Source organism: Oncorhynchus clarkii, chromosome 9, assembly GCF_045791955.1.
Source record: "Oncorhynchus clarkii lewisi isolate Uvic-CL-2024 chromosome 9, UVic_Ocla_1.0, whole genome shotgun sequence".
Taxonomy (NCBI): domain Eukaryota; kingdom Metazoa; phylum Chordata; class Actinopteri; order Salmoniformes; family Salmonidae; genus Oncorhynchus; species Oncorhynchus clarkii.
The window spans coordinates 48310891-48336023 of record NC_092155.1 but is presented as its reverse complement, the minus strand read 5'-3'; the positions used below and the strand labels follow the sequence as shown (position 1 = coordinate 48336023).

The 25133-nt window shown below is 41.3% G+C and overlaps 1 protein-coding gene across 3 annotated transcripts in view; it reads left to right on the top strand.

The window, feature by feature from the left end:
- The window catches only part of LOC139416451 (TOX high mobility group box family member 2-like), a 123542-nt gene that overhangs the window by 40642 nt on the left and 57767 nt on the right, over positions 1-25133 (top strand). Inside the window, exon 2 of one of the 3 annotated variants that reach the window (XM_071165067.1) lies at positions 18368-18463. The exons of the other annotated variants lie outside the window; for them this stretch is intronic. Within the exon in view, the coding sequence (XP_071021168.1) occupies positions 18368-18463 (96 nt within the window). The remainder of the gene's footprint in view (positions 1-18367; positions 18464-25133) is intronic. 3 annotated transcript variants of the gene reach the window in all.

Genomic DNA, 25133 nt, shown 5'->3' with positions numbered 1-25133 from the left:
GGTTGATCATTTGACTTTGGATTTAAAAAATGATTACATACCAAATGCCTCTGTAGCAATGTTATTTTTTAGTTTGTTGCGTAAGGCTATTTATTTCTGCAACAACACACTCATCAAATGAGGGTGGACTATCAGCTGATTGTTGATGATTGATGTAAATCTACTAGTAAGATTGTGATTTACCTCTATGTCTTTCTGCCTCTCTCTGCTGCTCATATCAGCTAACCAGACAGAATATTGATGATGATGTAGGCCAAATCAAGTGTTATCAAATGTTGTGCTGCTGTGTGGCAGTAATGTTGATATTTAAACTAGGTAGCTACACACACTCGATGGGTGACCTCATCTCTCAAGCCATGCATGTTTGGATACCGGATGCGCACAATCTCCATACAGGGTAGACTGGGGGAAACGGGCACAACCAACGTGGTGGTGGTGGGGGTGAACTTGATGATGACTTGCGGGTAGTGGGTTCAGAACAACAATGACAAAAATGTATTTTTAAAAATGTATTTGGGGGGGGGGGGGGGGGGGGGGGGGGAGAATTATACCACCACCCAAAAGGGCACTTTGAAAACTGGGAGGACAAAGGGGCATGTGCCTGCTTAGAACCCCTTTGGTGAAAAGGTTCTACCTGGAACCAAAAAGGGTTATCCTACACATAGACAGTCAAAGAACCCTTTATGGTTCCCCCCTTTTTTCTAAGAGTGTGTGTGTTTTCATTGGTGCGTTGTTGTGATGAAATGAAGGTGTTGCGTGTGTGGTTCAGTGCAGAGGAAGACCAGGGCGTTGAATGTTGCACCTGACACACCAATGGGCAGATTCACACACTCTGCACTGGAGTTGATGGCAGGGCAGGAGCGCTACAAGCAGACAGTGGAAAATGTTTGGTTTGGCTCACTAACAGGTGGATGCAAAACAAGTCAAGACAATAATGTAGTCAAGAACACACACACACACACACACACACACACACACACACACACACACGCTCCTGCTCCTGCTCCAGGTAAACCTTTTTCATCCGTTGTGCATTATGGGCACTCGCAGAGTAACCTTCTTGTCAGTGACTTTCATCTTGCCCACTAGCTATAACAGGTAGACCCCTCTCTGACGACCTTGTTTCACGTAAAAACCAAATCAAACACGCTTGAATCTTCTCTCTCACTGTTCATAGAGACTGCGTCTCTGTGATGTGAAGGGATGTAATTGTGGTGAATAATGTATTCTGCTAGGATTGTAGAGAGCAAACGGAGCAGATGGCTGCAGGTTGGTGTGTGTGTGTGTGTGTGTTCTTGGGGGAGGGGGTGAGAGGAGGGTGCTGGGCTTGGGGTTCCATTGTGAATGTAAAACGTGCAAATGGTGGATTATTTTAATGCATTTTTTTCTAGATCTGAATCCCTAATCCCTAAAGCAGTTTGAAATGAAAAAAGTATATGTTTTCCTTCAAAGTAACGCCATCCCCCTTTCCAGATAGGAATTTACAACTACCAGCTGTCTAGGAATGTGATCCTTTGCACTTTAATTCCACTGTGGCACAGTTTTATACTGCAAAGCAAATAGTTACATCACTGTAACATGGAATGGAGCCAGTTTGGTCAAAACCATACTGAATTAATTCTCCTTTTCAAATGTTGTATGATGGTTATGATAATGACAGTTGTGATGATACTGTGGAATTATTTATTATTTACAGATTTTAAAAAATTATACCCACACAAATAAATTCACCTTTGGAAAGGTTGTTTGACAGTGATGATACTGTAGAAAATGTACTGTATTTAGAACCTTCAATTGAAACAGGGTGGAGGCCCACACATCAAGTCTCTTGTGTCAGTTATCCTCTATAGACTCCAAGGTAACCGATGAGAAAAGCTCTTTGCACTCATAGTATTATACTGTAGGTGGTCATTTTACCCCTATTTACAGTATTACCTCAATTACCTTGACTAACCTGTACCCCCGCACATTGACTTGGTACCGGTATCCCCTGTATACAACCTCATTATTGTTATTTTATTGTGTAGCTTTTTTAAACTTTAGTTTAATTAGTCAATCTTTTATTAACTCTTATTTTCTTAAAACGGCATGGTTGGTTAAGGGCTTGGAAGTAAGCATTTCACAGTAAGGTGCACACCTGTTGTATTTGGTGCATGTGACAAATCAAATTTGATTTGATTTAAATCACTTTGTGAACAACAGTGTTGTTTGACATGACAATGAATGAAAACAAAAGGGAGGTATTGTGACAGGGTAGGAACCACGATAAAAACTCAGTAAACAGAAGGCACAGTATGTGTGGATGGATGGTGTGGCGTGTGTTTTTTGGTGTTTGGGAAAGTGTGGCGTTGAATGGGAAAGGAAATGTTTGCATATCTCAGAGCCAAAGTTTTGCTGTGAGCAGGGGTTGTGAGAGAGCTTTTAATGTTGTTCAGATGAGGGCTATACATTTTATAATTAATTATACATCTTATTTATGTATTTATTTATTGACCTGTCATGGTGGAACAGCGTTTACATTTTTTTAATATAAATTATACATCTAATGTATTTATTTATGGTCCTATATTGATGGAATGGTCCACAACCCTATACCCTAGACACACACCTGAATGACCCAGATACTAGTCCCTAACTGTTTTATGGGCCTGCTGTAAGCCGCCTGTATGCAGCCAAAATGCGGTCAGAGACCTAGAGCAGCACCGCCCCCTCAAGATTCTGAGCCTGCTTGGCAGGTTTGGTCCTGCAAAGCCAAAGCCCCCTGAGTGGGAGAGCATAATATACAAGGAAATTCTCAAAGCTGCTAATGAGAACCTTGATGACCTTGTACCTAGCCGGTGGGGATTCCGGTGGGGTGCCCCCACCCAGGCAGTGGCAGTGCTGGCAACACTAGCTGTAGTAACCCATGGGGAGGGGGTCACACTCAGACATTCAGAGAGGGGGCATATTATTGTGGCCCTGGTGGCACAAAATCAAAGGTCTGACTGCATGGAGATGCTTGGGAATATGGTCAATACGGGGGGCCATGTTGTGGGTGTATTTGACCTCCATCATCTAGGATGTGACAATGGTTAATCAAATCTCCCCATTTCTGCCCATTTTTTGCACAGTTTTGCAGGCCTTCTCGTACAGCTGCAACTGTATATGCATTCGTAAATCAAGATCTTTCTTGAGTTGGGTTCTGGGATGGTGCAACTGTTGAGAATCTGGTTGTTGTGGGGGAAAGGGGTTGAGTGTGTATGAGTGTGTATCCCACAACTGTTGCGAGGGAGTAAAAGATTTTAGAGACAAAATATAGGATGATTCACAATAATTGTTTGCTTATATAATAATTGCTTGCCATAATGTAATTTTGGAAATGGCGAGACTGGTGAGAGGTAAAAATCCTTTGCATAAATTCCCTACATTACTTCAAATATTAATAGCTAATTATGGAAAATAAGATGAACATGATTTAAAAAATATATATATATATTTAATGGCTATATATAATTAAAATCGATGTGAGGTCGATGAAAATGCATTTGCTGGTTGTTCTGCTTCTGTTCTGTGGGTGGCACTGTGTGCTCTTTTCGAAGGATGGGTCCTGGTCTCTCCGGGGCCATGGGATCCGGGGGGTTGGGAGTGGTCTTCCGGGCATTGGGATGACAACCCAACTCGGGATGAGGAGGGCTTTTAGCGGGTGGAATAGTGCGGACCAATTGGAGATTTACTTAGTAGCAATGCAAATATCATGGTACAGCTATATAGACACTCAATCATCATGTTACTTTTTAATGGTACGTTTACAAACATATATTTTGATAAATAGAATTGAAAGTTGTGTCTCATTATGGTAAGTGGTGAAATAAGTATAGCCAGTTATAATTGTAATGGCTTAGCAGATAATAAGAAAAAGCAATCAGTATTTACCTGGCTAAAAGAGAAGGAATATAATATCTATTGTTTACAGGGAACTCATTCAACTATTTTAGATGAAGTTTTGTGGAAAATGGACTGGGGGGGGGGGGGGGGGGGTAATATATTTCTCCCATGGGCAAAGCAATTCAAAAGGTGTGATGATATTGATTAACAGTAATTTTGATCCAAGGTAGGTGGTAGATGGATAATTTTAAGTATGTAATTATACAATAAATAGATATGGCTTATTAACCTATATGGTCCAAATATTGATGATCCAAGCTTCTTTGAAAATATATGTAAGAATTTATCAACTCTACAAGCAACACTAGACTCTATTATTATGTTGGGGGATTTAAATACGGTATTAAATATCTCTATGGACCGGAAAGGAAATCACACTACAAACTATCACCCTCAGGCAATTAAGGAAATCATGAATGTCATGGATATATTGGAATTAATGGATACAGTTGAAGTCGGAAGTTTACATACACTTAGGTTGGAATCATTTAAACTCGTTTTTCAACCACTCCACAAATTTCTTGTTAACAAACTATAGTTTTGGCAAGTCGGTTAGGACATCTACTTTGTGCATGACACAAGTAATATTTCCAACAATTGTTTACAGACAGATTATTTCACTCATAATTCACAGTATCACAATTCCAGTGGGTCAGACGTTTACATACACTAAGTTGACTGTGCCTTTAAACAGCTTGGAAAATTCCCAAAAATTATGTCACGGCTTTAGAAGCTTCTGTTAGGCTAATTGACATCATTTGAGTCAATTGGAGGTGTACCTGTGGATGTATTTCAAGATGTACCTTTAAATTCAGTGCATTTTTGCTTGACATCGTGGGAAAATCAAAAGAAATCAGCCAAGACCTCAGAAAACAATTGTAGACCTCCACAAGTCTGGTTCATCCTTGGGAACAATTTCCAAACGCCTGAAGGTACCACATTCATCTGTACAAACAATAGCACACAAGTATAAACACCATGGGACAACGCAGTCGTCATACCGCTCAGGAAGGAGACGAGTTCTGTCTCCTAGAGATGACCGTACTTTGGTTTAAAACGTGCAAATCAATCCCAGAACAACACAAAGGACCTTGTGAAGATGCAGGAAGAAACAGGTACAAAAGTATCTATATCCACAGTAAAACGAGTCATATATCGACATAACCTTAAAGGCTGCTCAGCAAGGAAGAAGCCACTGCTCCAAAACCGCCATAAAAAAGCCAGACTACGGTCTGCACATGGGGACAAAAATCTTACTTTTTGGAGAAATGTCCTCTGGTCTGATGAAACAAAAATAGAACTGTTTGGCCATAATGACCATCGTTATGTTTAGAGGGAAAAGGGGGAGGCTTGCAAGCTGAAGATCCCCATCCCAACCATGAAGCACGGGGGTGGCAGCATCATGTTGTGGGGGTGCTTTGCTGCAGGAGGGACTGGTGCACTTCACAAAATAGATGGCATCGTGAGGCAGGAAAATTATGTGGATATATTGAAGCAACATCTCAAGACATCAGTCAGGAAGTTAAAGCTTGGTCGCAAATGGGTCTTCCAAATGGACAATGACCCCAAGCATACTTCCAAAGTTGTGGCAAAATGGCTTAAGGACAACAAAGTCAAGGTACTGGAGTGGCCATCACAAAATCTTGATCTCAATCCTATAGAAAATTTGTGGGCAGAACTGAAAAAGCATGTGCGAGCAAGGAGGCCTACAAACCTGACTCAGTTACACCAGCTTTATCAGGTAGAATCGGACAATATTCACCCAACTTATTGTGGGAAGCTTGCGGAACGTTTTGACCTAAGTTAAACAATTTAATGGTAATGCTACCAAATACTAATTGAGTGTATGTTAACTTCTGACCCACTGGGAATGTGATGAAAGAAATAAAAGCTAAAATAAATCATTCTCTCTACTATTATTCTGACATTTCACATTCTTAAAATAAAGTGGTGATCCTAACTGACCTAAGACAGGGTCTTTTTACTAGAATTAATTGTGAAAAACTGAGTTAAATATATTTGGCTACGGTGTATGTAAACCTCCGACTTCAACGGTATATGGAAGCTTAAATACCCTGACTTAGTGAGATATACGTGGCGGAGGCTTAATCAAGCTAGTTGTCTCAATTACTTTCTTATGTCATTCTCTCTGGTACAAAAAATTTAAAAAGTGTTGCTAGGGGACAGAATGCGGTTGGATCAACACGTATTTGACATATATATTACTCTTACAGAATTTCCACGTGGGCGAGGATATTGGAAATGTAATCATAGCCTACTGGATGATAACTTGTTTATAACTAGGACAGAAGACTTTTTAACTGACTTTTTCCGACATAACATAGGTACAGCAGATCCCCTTATTGTATGGGACACTTTTACATGTGCCTTTAGAGGCTATGCAATTCAGTACTCATCTATAAAACAAAAGATCAAGAGTCCATCTTTACAAAGGATGTTGATGGACTAACAGTACAGTTAGATAGAAATAAAAACTGTACCATAGAGGCATTGTCACGCCCTGACCTTAGAGAGCTTTTTTATTTCTCTATTTGGTTAGGTCGGGGTGTGATTTGGGTTGGCATTCTAGTTTTCCTATTTCTTTGTTTGGCCTGGTATGGTTCCCAATCAGAGGCAGTTGTCTATCGTTGTCTCTGATTGGGGATCATACTTAGGCAGCCTTTTTTTCCCCTTTAGTTGTGGGATCTTGATTTTGTATAGGTGCTGGGTAGCCTGCAGAACTTTACGGTCATTTTGTATTTTGTTGTTTTTCGGTGTTAATTTTAAATAAAGTAAGATGTTCGCCTACCACGCTGCACCTTGGTCTAATTCATCGCACGAACGTAACAGGCATGGAGGAACTTATTCAAGAAATTCTCCAGTGTGTCACACATGATTCACTGAATGATATTTTAAAAGAGGAGGTAAAGTACTTTAGAAATATGTTTTCGTTTCAGTCTCCTCCATCTCCACTAACCGAAGTTAATTGTATGGATTTTTCCCTATTAATAATGTAAAATTAACATCTGTACAGAAAGACTCATGTGAAGGCCAAATTACAGAGGAGGAACTTCTTGATGCAATTAAAGCCTTTACGGCTGGGATAACTCCAGGGCTGGATGGCATTCCAGTGGAAGTATACCAAACTTTTTTTTATATACTCAGAGGACCAATTTTAGCATGTTTTAACCACTCCTATATAAATGGTAGATTATCACCCAACAAGAAGGTCTGATTTCATTATTACTGAAACAGGATCCAAGTGGTATATATAAAATCCAGTCCATTTAAAAAAATTGGAGGCGTCTTACACTTCAGTGTTGTGATAAAAAAATTCTAGCTAAATGCTTGGTGCATAGAATTAAAAGTTTATTGTCAGATATTATTCATCCTAATCAGACAGTTATTTTTTACAGGGACGATACATTGGAGATAATATAAGACAAGTACTGGAAACAATAGAATATTATGAAATATCGGGGACACCAGGCCTGGTTTTCAAAGCTGATTTTGAAAAGGCTTTTGATAAAGTACGACGGGGGTTTATACAGTGGGGCAAAAATCAGTGGTCTTGTATGTCTTCCATTTCCTAATAATTGCTCCCACAGTTGATTTCTTCAAACCAAGCTGCTTACCTATTGCAGATTCAGTCTTCCCAGCCTGGTGCAGGTCTACAATTTTGTTTCTGGTGTCCTTTGACAGCTCTTTGGTCTTGGCCATAGTGGAGTTTGGAGTGTGACTGTTTGAGGTTGTGGACAGGTGTCTTTTATACTGATAACAAGTTCAAACAGGTGCCATTAATACAGGTAATGAGTGGAAGACAGAGGAGCCTCCTAAAGAAGAAGTTACAGGTCTGTGAGAGCCAGAAATCTTGCTTGTTTGTAGGTGACCAAATACTTATTTTCCACCATAATTTGCAAATAAATTCATACAAATCCTACAATGTGATTTTCTGGATTTTTTTTTCTCATTTTGTCTGTCATAGTTGAAGTGTACCTATGATGAAAATTACAGGCTTCTTTCATCTTTTTAAGTGGGAGAACTTGCACAATTGGTGGCTGACTAAATACTTTTTTGCCCCACTGTATATACAGTGCCTTGCGAAAGTATTCGGCCCCCTTGAACTTTGCGACCTTTTGCCACATTTCAGGCTTCAAACATAAAGATATAAAACTGTATTTTTTTGTGAAGAATCAACAACAAGTGGGACACAATCATGAAGTGGAACGACATTTATTGGATATTTCAAACTTTTTTAACAAATCAAAAACTGAAAAATTGGGCGTGCAAAATTATTCAGCCCCTTTACTTTCAGTGCAGCAAACTCTCTCCAGAAGTTCAGTGAGGATCTCTGAATGATCCAATGTTGACCTAAATGACTAATGATGATAAATACAATCCACCTGTGTGTAATCAAGTCTCCGTATAAATGCACCTGCACTGTGATAGTCTCAGAGGTCCGTTAAAAGCGCAGAGAGCATCATGAAGAACAAGGAACACACCAGGCAGGTCCGAGATACTGTTGTGAAGAAGTTTAAAGCCGGATTTGGATACAAAAATATTTCCCAAGCTTTAAACATCCCAAGGAGCACTGTGCAAGCGATAATATTGAAATGGAAGGAGTATCAGACCACTGCAAATCTATCAAGACCTGGCCGTCCCTCTAAACTTTCAGCTCATACAAGGAGAAGACTGATCAGAGATGCAGCCAAGAGGCCCATGATCACTCTGGATGAACTGCAGAGATCTACAGCTGAGGTGGGAGACTGTCCATAGGACAACAATCAGTCGTATATTGCACAAATCTGGCCTTTATGGAAGAGTGGCAAGAAGAAAGCCATTTCTTAAAGATATCCATAAAAAGTGTCGTTTAAAGTTTGCCACAAGCCACCTGGGAGACACACCAAACATGTGGAAGAAGGTGCTCTGGTCAGATGAAACCAAAATTGAACTTTTTGGCAACAATGCAAAACGTTATGTTTGGCGTAAAAGCAACACAGCTGAACACACCATCCACACTGTCAAACATGGTGGTGGCAGCATCATGGTTTGGGCCTGCTTTTCTTCAGCAGGGACAGGGAAGATGGTTAAAATTGATGGGAAGATGGATGGAGCCAAATACAGGACCATTCTGGAAGAAAACCTGATGGAGTCTGCAAAAGACCTGAGACTGGGACGGAGATTTGTCTTCCAACAAGACAATGATCCAAAACATAAAGCAAAATCTACAATGGAATGGTTCAAAAATAAACATATCCAGGTGTTAGAATGGCCAAGTCAAAGTCCAGACCTGAATCCAATCGAGAATCTGTGGAAAGAACTGAAAACTGCTGTTCACAAATGCTCTCCATCCAACCTCACTGAGCTCGAGCTGTTTTGCAAGGAGGAATGAGAAAAAATGTCAGTCTCTCGATGTGCAAAACTGATAGAGACATACCCCAAGCGACTTACAGCTGTAATCGCAGCAAAAGGTGGCGCTACAAAGTATTAACTTAAGGGGGCTGAATAATTTTGCACGCCCAATTTTTCAGTTTTTGATTTGTTAAAAAAGTTTGAAATATCCAATAAATGTCGTTCCACTTCATGATTGTGTCCCACTTGTTGTTGATTCTTCACAAAAAAATACAGTTTTATATCTTTATGTTTGAAGCCTGAAATGTGGCAAAAGGTCGCAAAGTTCAAGGGGGCCGAATACTTTCGCAAGGCACTGTACATGCCTAGAATATTTACATTTTGGAGAATCTCTTATAAAATTAGTTAAAGTTATGTATAGTAACCCTAGGTGTAAAATAGTAAATAATGGCTACATCTCAGAATTTTTTTAAACTATCAAGAGTAGTAAAACAAGGTTGTCCACTATCGGCATATCTATTTATTATTGCCATCGAAATGTTAGCTGATAAAATTAAGATCCAAGAATAATATTAAGGGATTAGAAATCCGTGGCTTAAGAACAAAAAGCCTTTTTTGCAATTTCAGTTTGTTGTAATTTCAGTTTAATCCACCTGAAAAGACAGAACAAATAATACAACAAATATTGTGGTTAAACTCAAAAATACTAATAAAAAAAAAATGTACTTTTCAATGAAATGTTTAAAAAAGGTATACTTTTTGAAAATTATATCATAAATAGGACTGGTGGAGTTATGTCACACATGCAGCTAACACAGACATATGGAAATCTCTGCTCTACCCAAAATTACAACTGACTAATTGCAGCATTACAACAAAAATGGAAGAGGCAAGTAGAAGGGGGAAAAAGTAAGGAACTTGTCTATTGGCCCTGGATTAAAGAACATAAATGGTTAAAGAAAATTGTGATAAATAAAAACATATACCAATTTAATTTAGGGACCCAAAAATTGACAGCTGTGCCAAATAAATTGCAAAATAGTTGGGAAGAGATTTTCGATGTACCTATTCCATGGCACACGATTTATGAAACAACGACAGATTCAAAACTTCAAATTTTTCAATTTAAATTATTATACAAAATGCTGGCAACCAATAGAATATATATATATATATGAAGAATTGCAACATTTATCTAGAACTAACGCTGCAGATAGCAATACTGGGTGATTTGAAAAGTCATAGTCAATCAATCAATAATATAATTATTATTTTAGAAAAAATGTTTATCTTTAATTTACAATCAATTTTTACCTGCTTTTTAAATCTGATTCTACAACTTGCATCAGTTACCTGATGTGGAATAGAGTTCCATGTAGACATGGCTCTATGTAGTACTGTGCGCCTCCCATAGTCTGTTCTGGACTTGGGGAATGTGAAGAGACCTCTGGTGGCATGTCTTGTGGGGTATGCATGGGTGTCCGAGCTGTGCGCTAGTATTTTAAACGGACAGCCCGGTACATTCAACTATTCAGCACTTCTTACAAAAACTGGCCATGAAGAAGTCAGTCTCTCTTCCACTTTGAACCATGAGAGATTAACGTGCACGTCAATATTGTTAGCTCTCAGTGTCCTTTTTAGGGCCAGTCCCTCTTTGTGGCACCTGACCACATACTGAACAGTCCCTAAGCATTTATCCCAAGACCAATGCAGCAAGATCACTGTAAAGGTTTTGGACATGTAGTCTCGGGGGACAAAACCAGGGCCTGTAGGACCTGCCAGTGTTGTTTAGAAGGTAGAGCAGCGTTTTATTATGGACAGACTTCTCCCCATCTTAGCTACTGTTGTATCAATATTTTTTTTCCATGACCGTTTACAATCCAGGGTTACTCCAAGCAGTTTAGTCACCTTAACTTGCTCAATTTCCACATTATTCATTACGAGATGTAGTTGAGGTTTATGGTTTAGTGAATGATTTGTCCCAAATACAATGCTTTTTAGTTTTGGAAATATTTAAAACTAACTTATTCCTTGCTATCCATTTCGAAACTAACTGCAGCTCTTTGTTAAGTGTTGCAGTCATTTCAGTCGCTGTAGTAGCTGTCGTGTATAGTGTTGAGTCATCCACATACATAGACACACTGGCCTTACTCAAAGCCAGTGGCATGTCGTTAGTAAAGATTGAAAAAAGCAATGGGACTAAACAGCTACCCTATAATCTTTGGCTACATTGAATGTTTTCTCTTAGCTACTTCATGTAGCTAACATATTTTGCATCGGCTTGCAGCTGTGGTAGCGTATAAGAAGGCTGAGTATTTTTATCAATCGCTGTTTGACCATCGACAATTTCATGCATCTAAGATGGTTGAAGCGGACGCTGATATGGATTGTGAATCGAATGGCGGTAGAATCCAGGAGAATTGGAATATTGTAAAGTAAGTAAGGTATAAAGTAAGGTATAGAATGACCTTCTGAGGACTACGGTTTATTAATGAGCAGCTGATTGGATTGAAGAATCCATTTGAGATAGCCAAACTGGTGGAGAGAGTGCTGGGAAAAGTGAAGGCTGTGAGGATCACGAGAGGCGGCTTGTTTAGATCTTTTGTAGTTCTGAGGATCAGAAGGAACGTGTGTTGCGTCTCATCCGATTTGACAAGTTAGATGTGTCGTGTGTGTCTCTTCGGAACAGGGCACCCCTCAAGGGGGTAATATCTGGCGTCTCGTAGGAAGTCAATGTTGAAGAGATGAAAAATATTCCTGGAGTGATTGATGCACGTTGGATGAATCTGGTTGTGAATGATTAAAAAGTGAAGAGTCTATCAGTTCTTTTGTTTTTTGATATGGAGTCTCTCCCTACTCAAGTACAGTTGGGGTATATAAACTACAGAGTCTAAGCATTTATCCCAAGACCAATGCAGCAAGATCACTGTAAATGTTTTGGACATGTTTCAAGTGTTTGCAGAAGGGAGATGCCGAGATGTCTGTTGTCAAAAGATCATGTCATCAAATCAAATTTATTTATAAAGCCCTTCTTACAACAGCTGATGTTACAAAGTGCTGTACAGAAACCCAACCTAAAACCCCAAACAGCAAGCAATGCAGGTGTAGAAGCACGGTGGCTAGGAAAAACTCCCGAGAAAGGCCAGAACCTAGGAAGAAACCTAGAGAGGAACCAGGCTATGTCATGTCTTTTAAAAGTGCTGAAAATGTGACATGTTGCAATTGTGGGAACCCATGAAGCCATGTCTTTGGAATGCCCGACAAGGGTGAAAGTGATTGAGATAGATATCATTGTGGATGCAGCGGAGTGGTTCCTGGGACTGAAAGATCTCTCGGCGGATGAGTTGCATGGAGTATTGTCACAAGCCGCACCACTCTGGAGATTTAAAAGAAGGAAGAAGTGGGAGTTTGGTTTTGTTTTGTCAAAGTACTTTTTATTTGGGTGGATTAAGTTAGTTTTCCCTATCACGTATGGATTTTTTTCCCCATTGTTTTTTCAACCCGTCCAGTTGGTGGCGGCAATACACCTTTTTGTGTTGTAGTCTGCTATAAAACCCACAGAAGAAGACGAAGAAGAAAATTTTCTTGCTTTGAATTAAAAGATACTGTTGCAAAAACAATATGCTGATTTACGTCTACACCATCACTGGTATTATCAGGCTGTATAGCTAATTACGTTTGCTCTGACTCAGTACATTTATTAGCTAGCTAGCAATTAGCATTAGCGGCTAACAAGATTTAGACCCAAACTAGCTGTTTGTAGATGTAAGAAACACAAACTAATAGTGCAATTATAGAATCCTAGTGGACTTATATTAAGAAGCAAAGTAAAAACAGCATCTTGTCAGCAATGTTGTTGCATGTGCTGCATTGACCATGCAGACTGAACGCAAGTGTCTCGTGGTTGAGAAACAACAAATGGGCTCCTTGAGTGGGGCTAGGTCTGTGTGGAAAGCGGCATGGAGAGAGATGAGTCAAGTACCTTAGTAAACTATAAAAATGGATGTTACACACGGCACATCACATTTAACAAACCAAACATTCAAATACTGTTATAGAAAGTAAAGTAAAAACTCAAACCGGTCCTTGCATCAATACCAGTATACCGCCCAGTCCTACTGACATAACTTTGTCACTCATTATTATGACGTTTTGCACATTGCAAACATATAACAAACACTTCAGTGAAGAGAGCAGCAGGGTCCACAAAGAAAAGTAGCTGTAAGAAAAGATACTGTCAGACATTACAGCATCATTCACTTTATTGGTCCACGAAGGGCTGGATTCCTCTCTAATTGAAGTTGTTATGGTCATTGGGATTGTTCTGTTGGTCACATTCATTCAGATCTAGGATGTGTTATTTTAGTGTTCCCTTTATTTTTTTGAGCAGTGTATTTGAAATGATTTCAAATAGTATGTGTGCCAGGATTGGGCTTAATTCAGAATTTTGGAATTGACTCCCATTCAACCCATGAGTTGAAATTGCAATTGAATTGGCCACTGCACAGGCTGTAGCATTTGAATTAGAGTTTGAGTGACAGGAACAGCGGCGATTTGAGCATGTAAATCTTGGTGGGGCAAAAACAAATTATGCATGTCAGCAAAGCCACAACACTAAACAATACATTAATTGCACTATAACGGTGCCCACAAACTGTTAGGGCCTACATAAAGCTGTCCCAACAGCACTACCAACACCTTACCACTGCTCCACCTGGCTATCAGCAGAGCCTTGTCTGGCAGCGAAACAGTACTGCCTTTAAAAAAACATAGCTGATATGGCTGACTTGTTTAAATAAATGTGGTTTCTACTGACAATTGAAACCACATTTGAAACCACCATTGGGCGGTAGGTAGCCTAGTGGTTAGAGCATTGGGCTAGTAACCAAAAGGTTGCTGGATTGAATCCCAGAGCTGATAAGGTAAACATCTGTTGTTCTGCCCCTGAACAAGGCAGTTAACCTACTCGGTGGTATACTGGTATTGATGCACCTGCTGTTCCCTGGTAGACTGTCATTGTAATTAAGAATTTGTTCTTAACTGACTTGCCTAGTTAAATAAATAAAAAAACATGTAAAATGTGCAAACTATGGCATAAGGGAATGACGAGAGGCAATCTGTCATTTCTATGAAGACATTAATGAGTGAGCTAGGATGGACGTTGTCAATATAACTATTTGTTCAGCACTTTTTAAATGTACAGCGATCGAAATCAGAACATGGGCCGTTCTTACAGTATTCTCCCTGTACACCAAGTTAGACACGTAGGATAAATAACGGGCCATATAAGCAGACAATATTCAATGATTACATTTCTCTAAAACAGGCTATAGGCTACAGGTGCACGTGCACCACCAAGTCAGAACAGTAGGGGAAAAGGGACCAAATGATTAATTAGCGTGAGGCACATGGGCAACAGCTTGCTACACCACATACGCTTAGTATTACTTTCTTAGCTACTGTATACATATCTCCCTGGCATATTACATAATTGATGCAGCAGCATACAATACATTTTTGGACTCACCTTGTGTAAACTCATTGTTGAACTCATTGTTGAATTTGCGATTACCAACTTCTTGTGTAAAGTTTATGTCCAATGGCCGATGTGCACCGATACGTTTTATCTATAATTTCTCTTCATTATTTCTCTTCATATGAGAAGAGGATTTGAAAAGGATTTGCCAGTAGATTGTCGACTTGATTCATGATGCTGACTGCTAGCTAAGATTTTGAATGTATGATGTTCACATGATCAGTTCAATCGAAGCTACTGTACATATAACGTGATTTGACGTAATGTTATCTGTACCCAATGACCTTGAGCCTTCTTGGATGGGCACTTCTAATGTATTTCTATGTCAATACCAAAGGGCTCGAATTCTCGAGGTCTCCCCTTAGACTTTGCGGTGACGTAGTTTCCCCATGAGTGACAGAACACTGAGCCAATCATGGCGCAACGCTCCGTATTTTCTGCTGGCTTGCCCCACCACCACAGAAACACTGGCCTGAGCTGCCTTACTTAATTAAGAAAGCAAAAAAAGAGGCCATGTTTATATGCAGCTTTATTAACTCAGTGATATATATACACTACCGTTCAAAGGTTTGGGGTCACTTAGAAATGTCCTTGTTTTTGAAAGAAAAGCACATTTTTTGTCCATTAAAGGAACATCAAATTGATCAGAAATACAGTGTAGACAGTGTTAATGTTGTAAATGACTATTGTAGCTGGAAACGGCAGATTTTTTATGGAATATCTAGGCGTACAGAGGCCCATTATCAGCAACCATCACTCCTGTATTCCAATGGCATTGTGTTAGCTAATTTAAGTTTATAATTTTAAAAGGCTAATTGATCATTAGAAAACCCTTTTGCCATTATGTTAGCACAGCTGAAAACTGTTGTTCTGATTAAAGAAGCAGTAAAACTGGCAATCTTTATACTAGTTGTGTATCTGGAGCATCAGCATTTGTGGGTTCGATTACAGGCTCAAAATGGCTAGAAACAAAGGACATTCTTCTGAAACGTTTCAGTCTTTTCTTGTTCTGAGAAATGAAGGACATTCCATGCGAGAAATTTCCAAGAAACTGAAGATCTCATACAACGCTGTGTACTACTCCCTTCACAGAACAGCGGAAACTGGCTCTAACAATAGTAGAAAGAGTGGGAGACCCCGATGCACAACTGAGTAAGGGGACATGAACATTCCTGTGCCTAGTTTGAGAAACAGACAGCTCACAAGTCCTCAACTGGCAGCTTCATTAAATAGTACCCGCAAAACACCAGTCTCAACATCAACAGTGAAGAGGCGACTCCGGGATGCTGGCCTTCTAGGCAGAGTTGAGAGTTGCAAAGAAAAAGCCAAATCTCAGACTGGCCAATAAAAATAAAAGATTAAGATGGGCAAAAGAACACAAACACTGGACACAGGACCTCTACCTAGAAGGCCAGCATCAATATGTCGCCTAATATGGAAAAGAGATGAGATGGAAGCGAACATCCGCTCGTGTTAGTCATATTTGCTAAACCGGGTATAATTGAAAATTGAACCAATCTAGTGAAGTATTTTATAGAGATGATTTACTGTCTCATAGGGATCTTTGATACTTTGAAAGAAATGTAACCCGAGGCAATATTCATTAACTGTAAATAATTGAGCGGCTTGGAAAGTGTATCACCAAGGTGAAATTAGCCTCTTATTATTTTATAAAGTTTGTGTTCCTAGGGCTTTCCAGTTAGGATTATAAAAAATGTACAGCCCTCCGACAAATTACTCACTAGAATGATTCGCTATGGGCCTTTAAAACAACCCAATCAGCTCCATATTGTTTCAAATTGATAAAATGTGATGTTGCCCTCTGTCTCGTCTTTGTCTAGTACAGAGGATAGCTTGGTATGTCCTTTATCTCCTGTGCCTTCTATATTTCTAACTACACCCATTATTTTTAACATTTCTATTTTAGTAATTAAAGGAGACTCTTGTTCATAGAGACCTACAATAAGTGCATTCAAATAATGAGAAGTAACCATATCATACAAACATTGCAAGTAAAACCTTCTTCAAAGGTTCAAAGAAATTGTATTTGAAGAGTTTCTTAAAAATGATTTCCATTTTGGGACCCACTTGGATTGATCCACTTATTCTCCCAATAGAGGGTAATGGAACTCCTCATTGAGCCAGGCAGGCGACAGGCCGGTAGATAAGTAGCCAGGGCTCACACGCGCCAGCTCTCCTAGGGGAAGCCTCACTGGCAAACAAACACATCTACCCTCTGCCAACGCTGAGTGAATCAGCGTCTTTTTTTCTTCTTTCATTTTTACCTCAGGGAGGATCTCGCAAATGGAGTTTGTTTACATTAGCTAACACCAGGCTAATTTCTTAACTGTTTGCGAACCCATATGAGTTTTATGAAGGTTTCACCTCTCTTTGCCTCATGTTTTTTTTCTTGTCTCTCGCATTCTCTCTCTCTTTGTATCACCAGAGTACTTTTGCATTGAGTCTCAGCAGTACCAGTGTGGGGGTGGCATCTTCAGTTTCCGGTGATGCAACATAAAAGGCAGCTGAGACTTTATTTAACATTTTATTCACCCACAAACCATGTGACAAACGAGAAATGGGGCAGCTGTCAATGCCTCAATTGGTTATTTTGCAGTGTCCTTTAAGGTGATAGGCCACAGCCACACCACGTTTTGAGGCCCGGGTTTCGGTATGTGTGCCTCGGCTTCACAAATTGTGTTCCAAACTGCTTTACAGTAAAGCAGTGTTGTGTTGGTAGATGTGCGTAAGTGTGGTGCTCAGAGGTGTGCATTCATTATGACACGTGTTGGTCTGTGTTTGTGTGGTGGTTGTGTGTGTGTGATTGTAGGCCTATGTGTGTGTCTGTGAGTGTGTAGTGTTTGTTCTCATGTGTGTTTTTGTGGGTTTGGTTGTGTGTGTGTGTGTGTGTGTGTGTGTGTGTGTGTGTGTGTGTGTGTGTGTGTGTGTGTGTGTGTGTGTGTGTGTGTGTGTGCGTGCCTGTGTGTGCCTGTGTGTGTGTGTGTGTGTGCCTGTGAGTGAGGTGTCTGTTCTAATGTGTAAGTTTTTGTGTGTGTGTTTGTGTATGTATGTTTGATTATGCCTCCTCTCTAGTTACAGTTCAAAGTGATCCCTCTTTTCCATCATTCATCCTAACCCGTATAGACTGCTCTAGTTTGGTCAGACAGCCACTACTATGAGGCCTGGGAGCTCCATGGCTCTTCCCTAGTCTCCAAAGCCTTGGCTCTGTGTCAGTGTTCAACCCGACTCTTCTGGGAATTGGGGGGGCACCGGGAAGAGGGCTGTAAGGGGGTGGCAGAGGATGTCAGCTCATTAAGCTCCATTCTTTCCTGTGCAGCGTGGCACTGTATGGAACCACTGTTTGAGACCCATGTCATTACCCCTCGGCTCCCCCTGCACGCGTGGGGAGGGAAGGGTGAGAGAGGGGAGGATATTTTGGGGCTTGATATATTCCTTTTGAAAATGCCCTGCTTGTAACGCCAATCTAAAGGGCTTCCCTCTCCTGTCCTCCCCCTCCTTCTGTTCTCTCTCTACCTCCTGTCTCTCTCACCACAGGCCCGGTACGGTGCGGGTGGAAGAGGTGTTCACCTCCTCCACGGTACCCCACCCCCAGGCTCCAACCCAGCTGGGAAAAGACTGCCCACTGCTGGGGTGAGATATGGCTAAGGCCCCCCTAACCTCCTACCTCTATGCTAAAGCCCCAGAGGGTGTTCCCCAGGGGTTGGTACTGAGCCCCTTGAAGGTTGTGATCCATGAATTAACACTACCTAGACTCTAGAGTTAGCACATTAGTGGTCCTCTAGCATGCCAACAAGCAAACCCAGAGGCACTTATATGCAGGGCAGGTACACACACCATTTATTTATTTACCATAGAGAACGAGTAGCAGTTTAGCTAATATGCTCTTCTTGTATGTTCTACTTTTGTTGTCTATTATACATTTAATAGGATATCATGGTCATAAACACATGTAGGGATTTCTCAAAGGATCTTTGTGACGTTTTATACGGCCGGGTAATTTTTGTAGGACATCTCACTGGAAGTTGCACTGAGAGTATGTTTATATTGTTCTTGTGCTCCAATTATTTATATTCTAGAGGGTTCCCATTGATAGTAAATATGGAAATCATATTTAAAGCACACACACACTGCTCCGTACTCATCGAGACTCCAAACACTCTAGTAGTCATTGTAACCATCCCTTATGTTTCCCCCGTGGTTGTTCTCGGTTGTTTTCACACGGAACCATGCAGGGAAAAAAGAAGCCTGAGATGTAAATAGACTGATACGCTTCCCTTGCTGGTAATTATTTATTTTTGTCACTGCCAGAACAGTCAAAACTTCAGCTGCGCTTTTTTTCCTCTCTTCTTTCTATTCCTTTTCTCTTTCATACGTTCATATGGTGCAGGGAGGCACGAGAGCAGTAGATCGCATTCAGATAACCAATTATATGCTGGAGAAAAACGAACGTACCCCCCCTATCTGATGTTGCGGCGAGCAGAGGCAAAGAGCTGGGGTAATGTGACATTCACTCTGCCCTTCATCTCCCCATCGCTGTTTGCCAGATTCAGTTAAAAGTGGGTTCTGCTGTACATCCTCTACCCCGCCAGAGAAACCTCACTGACACATACACACATGCGCGCACACACACACACGTGTACACGCGCACACAAACGTGCACGCACACGTGCACACACACATACACCCACAAACACACACACAAACAAAGAAATGGCAGACACCCGCTCACACTTACACCATCCCCTTCCCCCTCCATGGCTGCACCTTACCGTTACATTAGAATGTGTGTCTGTGGATGGGTGCAGTAGATATACCAATTGTTTGTGTTATGTGTCAGTGTGTGTGTGTGTGTGTGTGTGTGTGTGTGTGTGTGTGTGTGTGTGTGTGTGTGTGTGTGTGTGTGGCGTTCAGTGTCTGTGTTCAGTGTTTATCTACCTCTCCACTTGTTACCCTATGCATGCTCATGTTTAGGTTTCTGATAGTTCACAGGTTAGCCCACACTACAGTATATGAGCTAACACAGTTGAACCTAAGGAAGTCCTCTTATCCCCTGTTCATGCTAAGACTAAAGTGGCAGGCTAGTTAAATTTTGCTCATTAATTCTAAGTGTTTCCCCCGACACAGGTTAATAGGTGGGCTGTCAGAGGCCATATTGGCTGGATGGGTAAAGACAGATTGGGTGAAACACATTTTCCAGGGGACTCAGGGGGATGTTTTATAAGGGCTCTTTTACTCACGTTCACTTTCTCTCATGTATACACACATCCTTGTTCAGACTGTCAAAGCAACAGACACTCAAGCTCATGAAGAAGCACACACGGATGCATGCACCCTCACACACATAAAAGACTTGCAAACATAGACCAAGAACTCACTGAATATAAACTGTATTTACTATACAGCTATTTGACATTTCATATCCCCTGTTGTGGGCTGTTGAGGCCTTTTGTTATACTATGGCAGTAGTTTTAAATTAGATACTCTTTATGCTTCAATCTTGTCTAGTCCTTGTGTTTTGAACATATTTTTCTCTACTATTGTCTTAACTCCAAACTCTATCCACCAGTATTGTGAAATTATTATTTTTTATAATGGGAGTGAGTTGAAAAGCTTAGAGTTGAAAATGGTCACAGTGGCCAAATCAAATCGGGCAAAAAGAAAAAAACATCTCTCAAAACTGATTCCATCTTTCTTTCAACTATTGACCTGTCAGCGTTGCTTGAATGGGAGATTTTTATCCTATTGTACGCGCTCACAGTGAAAACAAGACCTTATTTAGCGCCACCCCACCCAACCCCATTCCATAGCGCCTTTCTCTTCAATCTCTCTTTCAATCTCTCTATTGTTCAACCTCGGCTGTGTTGTGGTGGTTTGACTGCAACAGCAAGTGGATGGATGACAACCATCTCAGCTGGCTGCCATTTTCTTTTTACATATTTGCAGTGTAAACATGCCTCCATAGTTTGTCATCCTTCTTTTGCTCTTTAAATTATCATTATTTTAGAATGAAAACATTATTTTATGCGTTAGCACTACATTGATGTGTCGACCGAATAATGCTACCAACAGAATATATTCTCTTTGAGTCTCTGTATTTATTGTCATAGAGTTGAATATTGTTGTCTTCAAGTCAGTTTGTTGGAGCATTAGGCCAACCTTGCTTACTGGTAGTTGATCCTAAGGTTAGCTAAAACAGTTTTTCATTGAAATTGTAGTGGGATTTGGGTATAATGCCACACAGTTTGACACTCGCCCTACTAACTTGTGTTGAGTGCTAATTATAGACAGTCATACACTATATTTTAAAAAGTATTTGGACACCCATTAAAATGAGTGGATTTCGGCTATTTCAGCCACACCTGTTGCTGACAGGTGTATATAATCGAGCACACGGCCATGCAATTTCCATAGACAAACACTCGGCTGGAGTGGTGTAATGCTCGCTTCACCATCTGGCAGTCCGACGGATGAATTTGGGTTTGGCGGATGCCAAGAGAACGCTACCTGCCCGAATGTATAGTGCCAACTGTAAAGTTTGGTGAAGGAGGAATAATGGTCTGGGGCTGTTCTTCATGGTTCGGGCTAGGCCCCTCAGCATAAAATGACATTCTAGACAATTCTGTGCTTCCAATTATGTGGCAACAGTTTGGGGAAGGCCCTTTCCTGTTTCAGAATGACACTGCCCTAATGACAAAGCTAGGTCCATACAGAAATGGTTTGTCGAGATCGTTGTGGAGGAACTTGACTAGCCTGCACAGAGCCCTGACCTCAACCCCATCGAACACCTTTGGGATTAATTGGAACGCCAACTGCGAGCCAGGCCTAATCTCCCAACATCAGTGCCCGACCTCACTAATGCTCTTGTAGCGGAATGGATGCAAGTCCCAGCAGCAATGTTCCAACGTCTAGGGGAAAGCCTTCTCAGAAGAGTGGAGGCTGTTATAGCAGCAAAGAGGCAACCAACTCCACATACTTTTGGTCATGTAATGTATCTGTAATATAGATCTGTGTACTAGGTATAGAAATAAATATTTGCATGCGCAAATGAATTGTGTGGTAGAGAGGAGAAAACAAAAGGTGGATTTGAGGCACTGTTGGTGGATTTGACCTAGCAGTGCTGGTGCAGCTCTGTCTGTGTAGTTAGGATCAAGCAGTCAGACCCAGGAAGAGGCCCCGTTTCCCCTTATCTAACGACAACAGAGCGTGTGTCGCCATGGCCACGGGCTGCACTCTTTATGGGCTTACGGCTGTATGGGTGTGTGTCTGTGCATGTGTGTGTGTGTGTGTTCGTGTGTGTGCAATAAACCCTTTTTTATTTATTTCTTTATTTTCTTTGTGACATGTTGGGCCCTCTCAAAATTCAGTCACACATTGTTTCAGGAATTGTTTCAGGTTGAAGCTGGCGAGGACCTTCAGTTAATTGCACAGGAAAAGAAGGGGAGAAGAGGAAGATGGAGGAGTAGAGTGCTCAAACCGACATGCATATTGCATGAGTCCCTCCACCGCACCCCGTTCTTCACAGAATGGCTGAGCAGTGCTTGTTAATTCCGCTCGGTGAGAGAATAATTTTTGGAGAGTTAGTGTACTGTACTGGCAAAAGCTTTTAAAGTCACAAGTATCATACACTCGCTCTTTATAGATTGTCTTATATAAATTGACAAAAAATAAATCACTGTCAAAATATTTTCCTTCTTCCATGGTAAACTGCGACACATTGTAGCCACCAATGTTAATGGTTCCGAGGCCACCTCGCCTGTGATTGAGATTTCAGTAACACATTCAACGTGTCGCCATAACGCCTTCAGTTTCTCAGTCCTTTTTCTGATTGGTGCCTCAAATACAACCCAGTTGAGTGGTCTGATCGATCAGCCTATTTGTTTTCTTACTGCCATTCAGCAGTAGGCCTATGCTGCAAGGTAAAATGTGAAGTCATGTAATGTAGGGCTATGTAAGGTGTTTGTGTTTCACGCTTGGCTAGCCCACCAACAGGAATGGATTCTTTGGTGTCATGGTGGGATAGCAGACCTGGGTTTGAATACTATTTAAAATCTTCAAATACTTTGAGCGTTTAGTTTAGCCTGATTGGAGTACCAAGGGTTAGCACTTTTGCAACTACTCTATTGGTTCTATTGCGCCAGGCGAGCTCAATCAAATCCAGATCAAGTATTTGTAAGGATTGTAAATAAAGTTTTAAGCCAGATCTATGAGATAGTTGTGTTGATATTCAAGAGGAAATTATATAACATTGAACAATCGCGCAAGCCAAGATGAGAAGACAGCAACATTGTGTTCGACCATTACATCTCTGTAAATATTACATGTATAAGCTAGTTAACATTACTTCCACCTCTGAGTTCATTATTTTTCAAGCTCCACGCTCATCGATGATGGCAAGGCCTGACCTAGTTCTGACTTCCTCTCTCTCTCCCCTTCTCTCTCTCTTTCCCAATCTCTCTCGCTCTCTTTCCCAGTTCGTTCCATCTCTTTCTCCCCATCTCTCTCTCGCTCTCTCCCCGTTTTGCTCTCTCTCCCCATTTCTCTTTCTCCCCATTTCTCTCTCCCTCCCCGTCTCTCACTCCCTCCCCGTCTCTCACTCCCTCCCCGTCTCTCTCTCACCGTCTCTCTCTGTCAGCCCATTTCTCTCTCTCCCCATCTCTGTCTCTCTCCTGTCTCTCTCTCCCTATTTCTCTCTCTCCCCATCTCTGTCTCTCTCCCCATTTCTCTCTCTCCCCATCTCTGTCTCTCTCCTGTCTCTCTCTCCCTATTTCTCTCTCTCCCCATTTCTCTCTCTCCCCATCTCTGTCTCTCTCCCGTCTCTCTCTCCCCATTTCTCTCTCTCCCCGTCTCACTTTTCCCGTTTCTCTCTCTCTCCCTCCCCGTCTCCCTCTCCCCATTTGTTAACATTGCCAAAGCAAAGTACATTATAAAGAAAAGTGAAATAAACAATAAAAATAACAGGAAACATTACACTCACAAAAGTTCCAAAAGAATGAAGACATTTTAAATGTCATTATGTGCAAATAGTTAAAGTTGAAGTTCATTATTTTTTAAGCTCCATGCTCATCGATGATGGTAAGGCCTGACCTAGTTCTGACTACCTCTCTCTCTCTTTCTCCCCATCTCTCTCTCGCTCTCTCCCCCCGTTTCGCTCTCCCTCCCCCTCTCTCTCTCTCTCTAAATGTCATATGATGTGCAATTAGTTAAATTAACAAAAGGGAAAATAAATAAACATAAATATGGGTTGTATTTACAATGGTGTTCTCTCAATTTCAATTCAATTCAATTGACTTTATTGACATGGCAAGTTCATTATTACTTACATTGTCAAGTATACATATCGAAAAATAAAATAAAAATATATATTTATATATAATATATATATATATTTATATATAAATAAATGGTGGGACCAACAGCAATAACAGCAACCAACAGCAATCTCTCTCCCTGTTTCTCTCTCACTCCATCTCTCATACATGCTCTCCCTCACTCTCCCTGTCTCTCTCTCTCTCTTTTTCTCTCCACCACATGTCACACTGGGAAACATTGCAAGTGGCGGTCCCTGCTGAACAATTACCATGCAAAGCAATCCAAATTGAGATGTTTCCCGAAAACAACATGTGTGTAATTACTGCTTAATGAGCCCCTTGTCTGAGCCGAATGCACAATTAGACCGGAAATGGGGAAGCACTGCCGGGGCCCACTGGAGAGGGAGGGGGAGAGAGCGGGAGGGAGGGGGAGGGAGGGGGAGAGAGCGGGAGAGAGCGGGAGGGAGGAGGAGGGAAAGGGGAGGAGGGGGAGAGAGGGGGAGAGAGCGGGAGAGAGGGGGAGAGAGCGGGAAGGAGGGGGAGGGAGCGGGAGGGAGCAGGAGAGAGGGGGAGAGAGTGGGAGGGAGGGGGAGAGAGCGGGAGGGAGGAGGAGGGGGAGGGAGGGGGAGAGAGGGGGAGAGAGCGGGAGGGAGGGGGAGAGAGCAGGATGGAGGGGGAGAGAGCGGGAGGGAGGGGGAGGGAGGGGGAGAGAGAGAGAGTGAGAGGGGTTTCTGCAGTGAATGTGGAGTAATGGCTGCGCTGATAGCATTCTGCCGAGGATAAATTGGCATTTTAAAAGGGAGAGAGGCAGCGCAAGGAGAGCTAGAAGAGCAGAGAAAAAGCCTTACATTGGAATATATGTGCAGCCATGTTGAACCACAAAATGGCTGACCTTTCTCTGTTGTATTGTGGCCTTTTGGTGGTTGATTGGTAGTCGGTTGGATTCAATTTGAACGTCAGATATCGTCCCAAGTCAGTGTTGAAAAGACAAG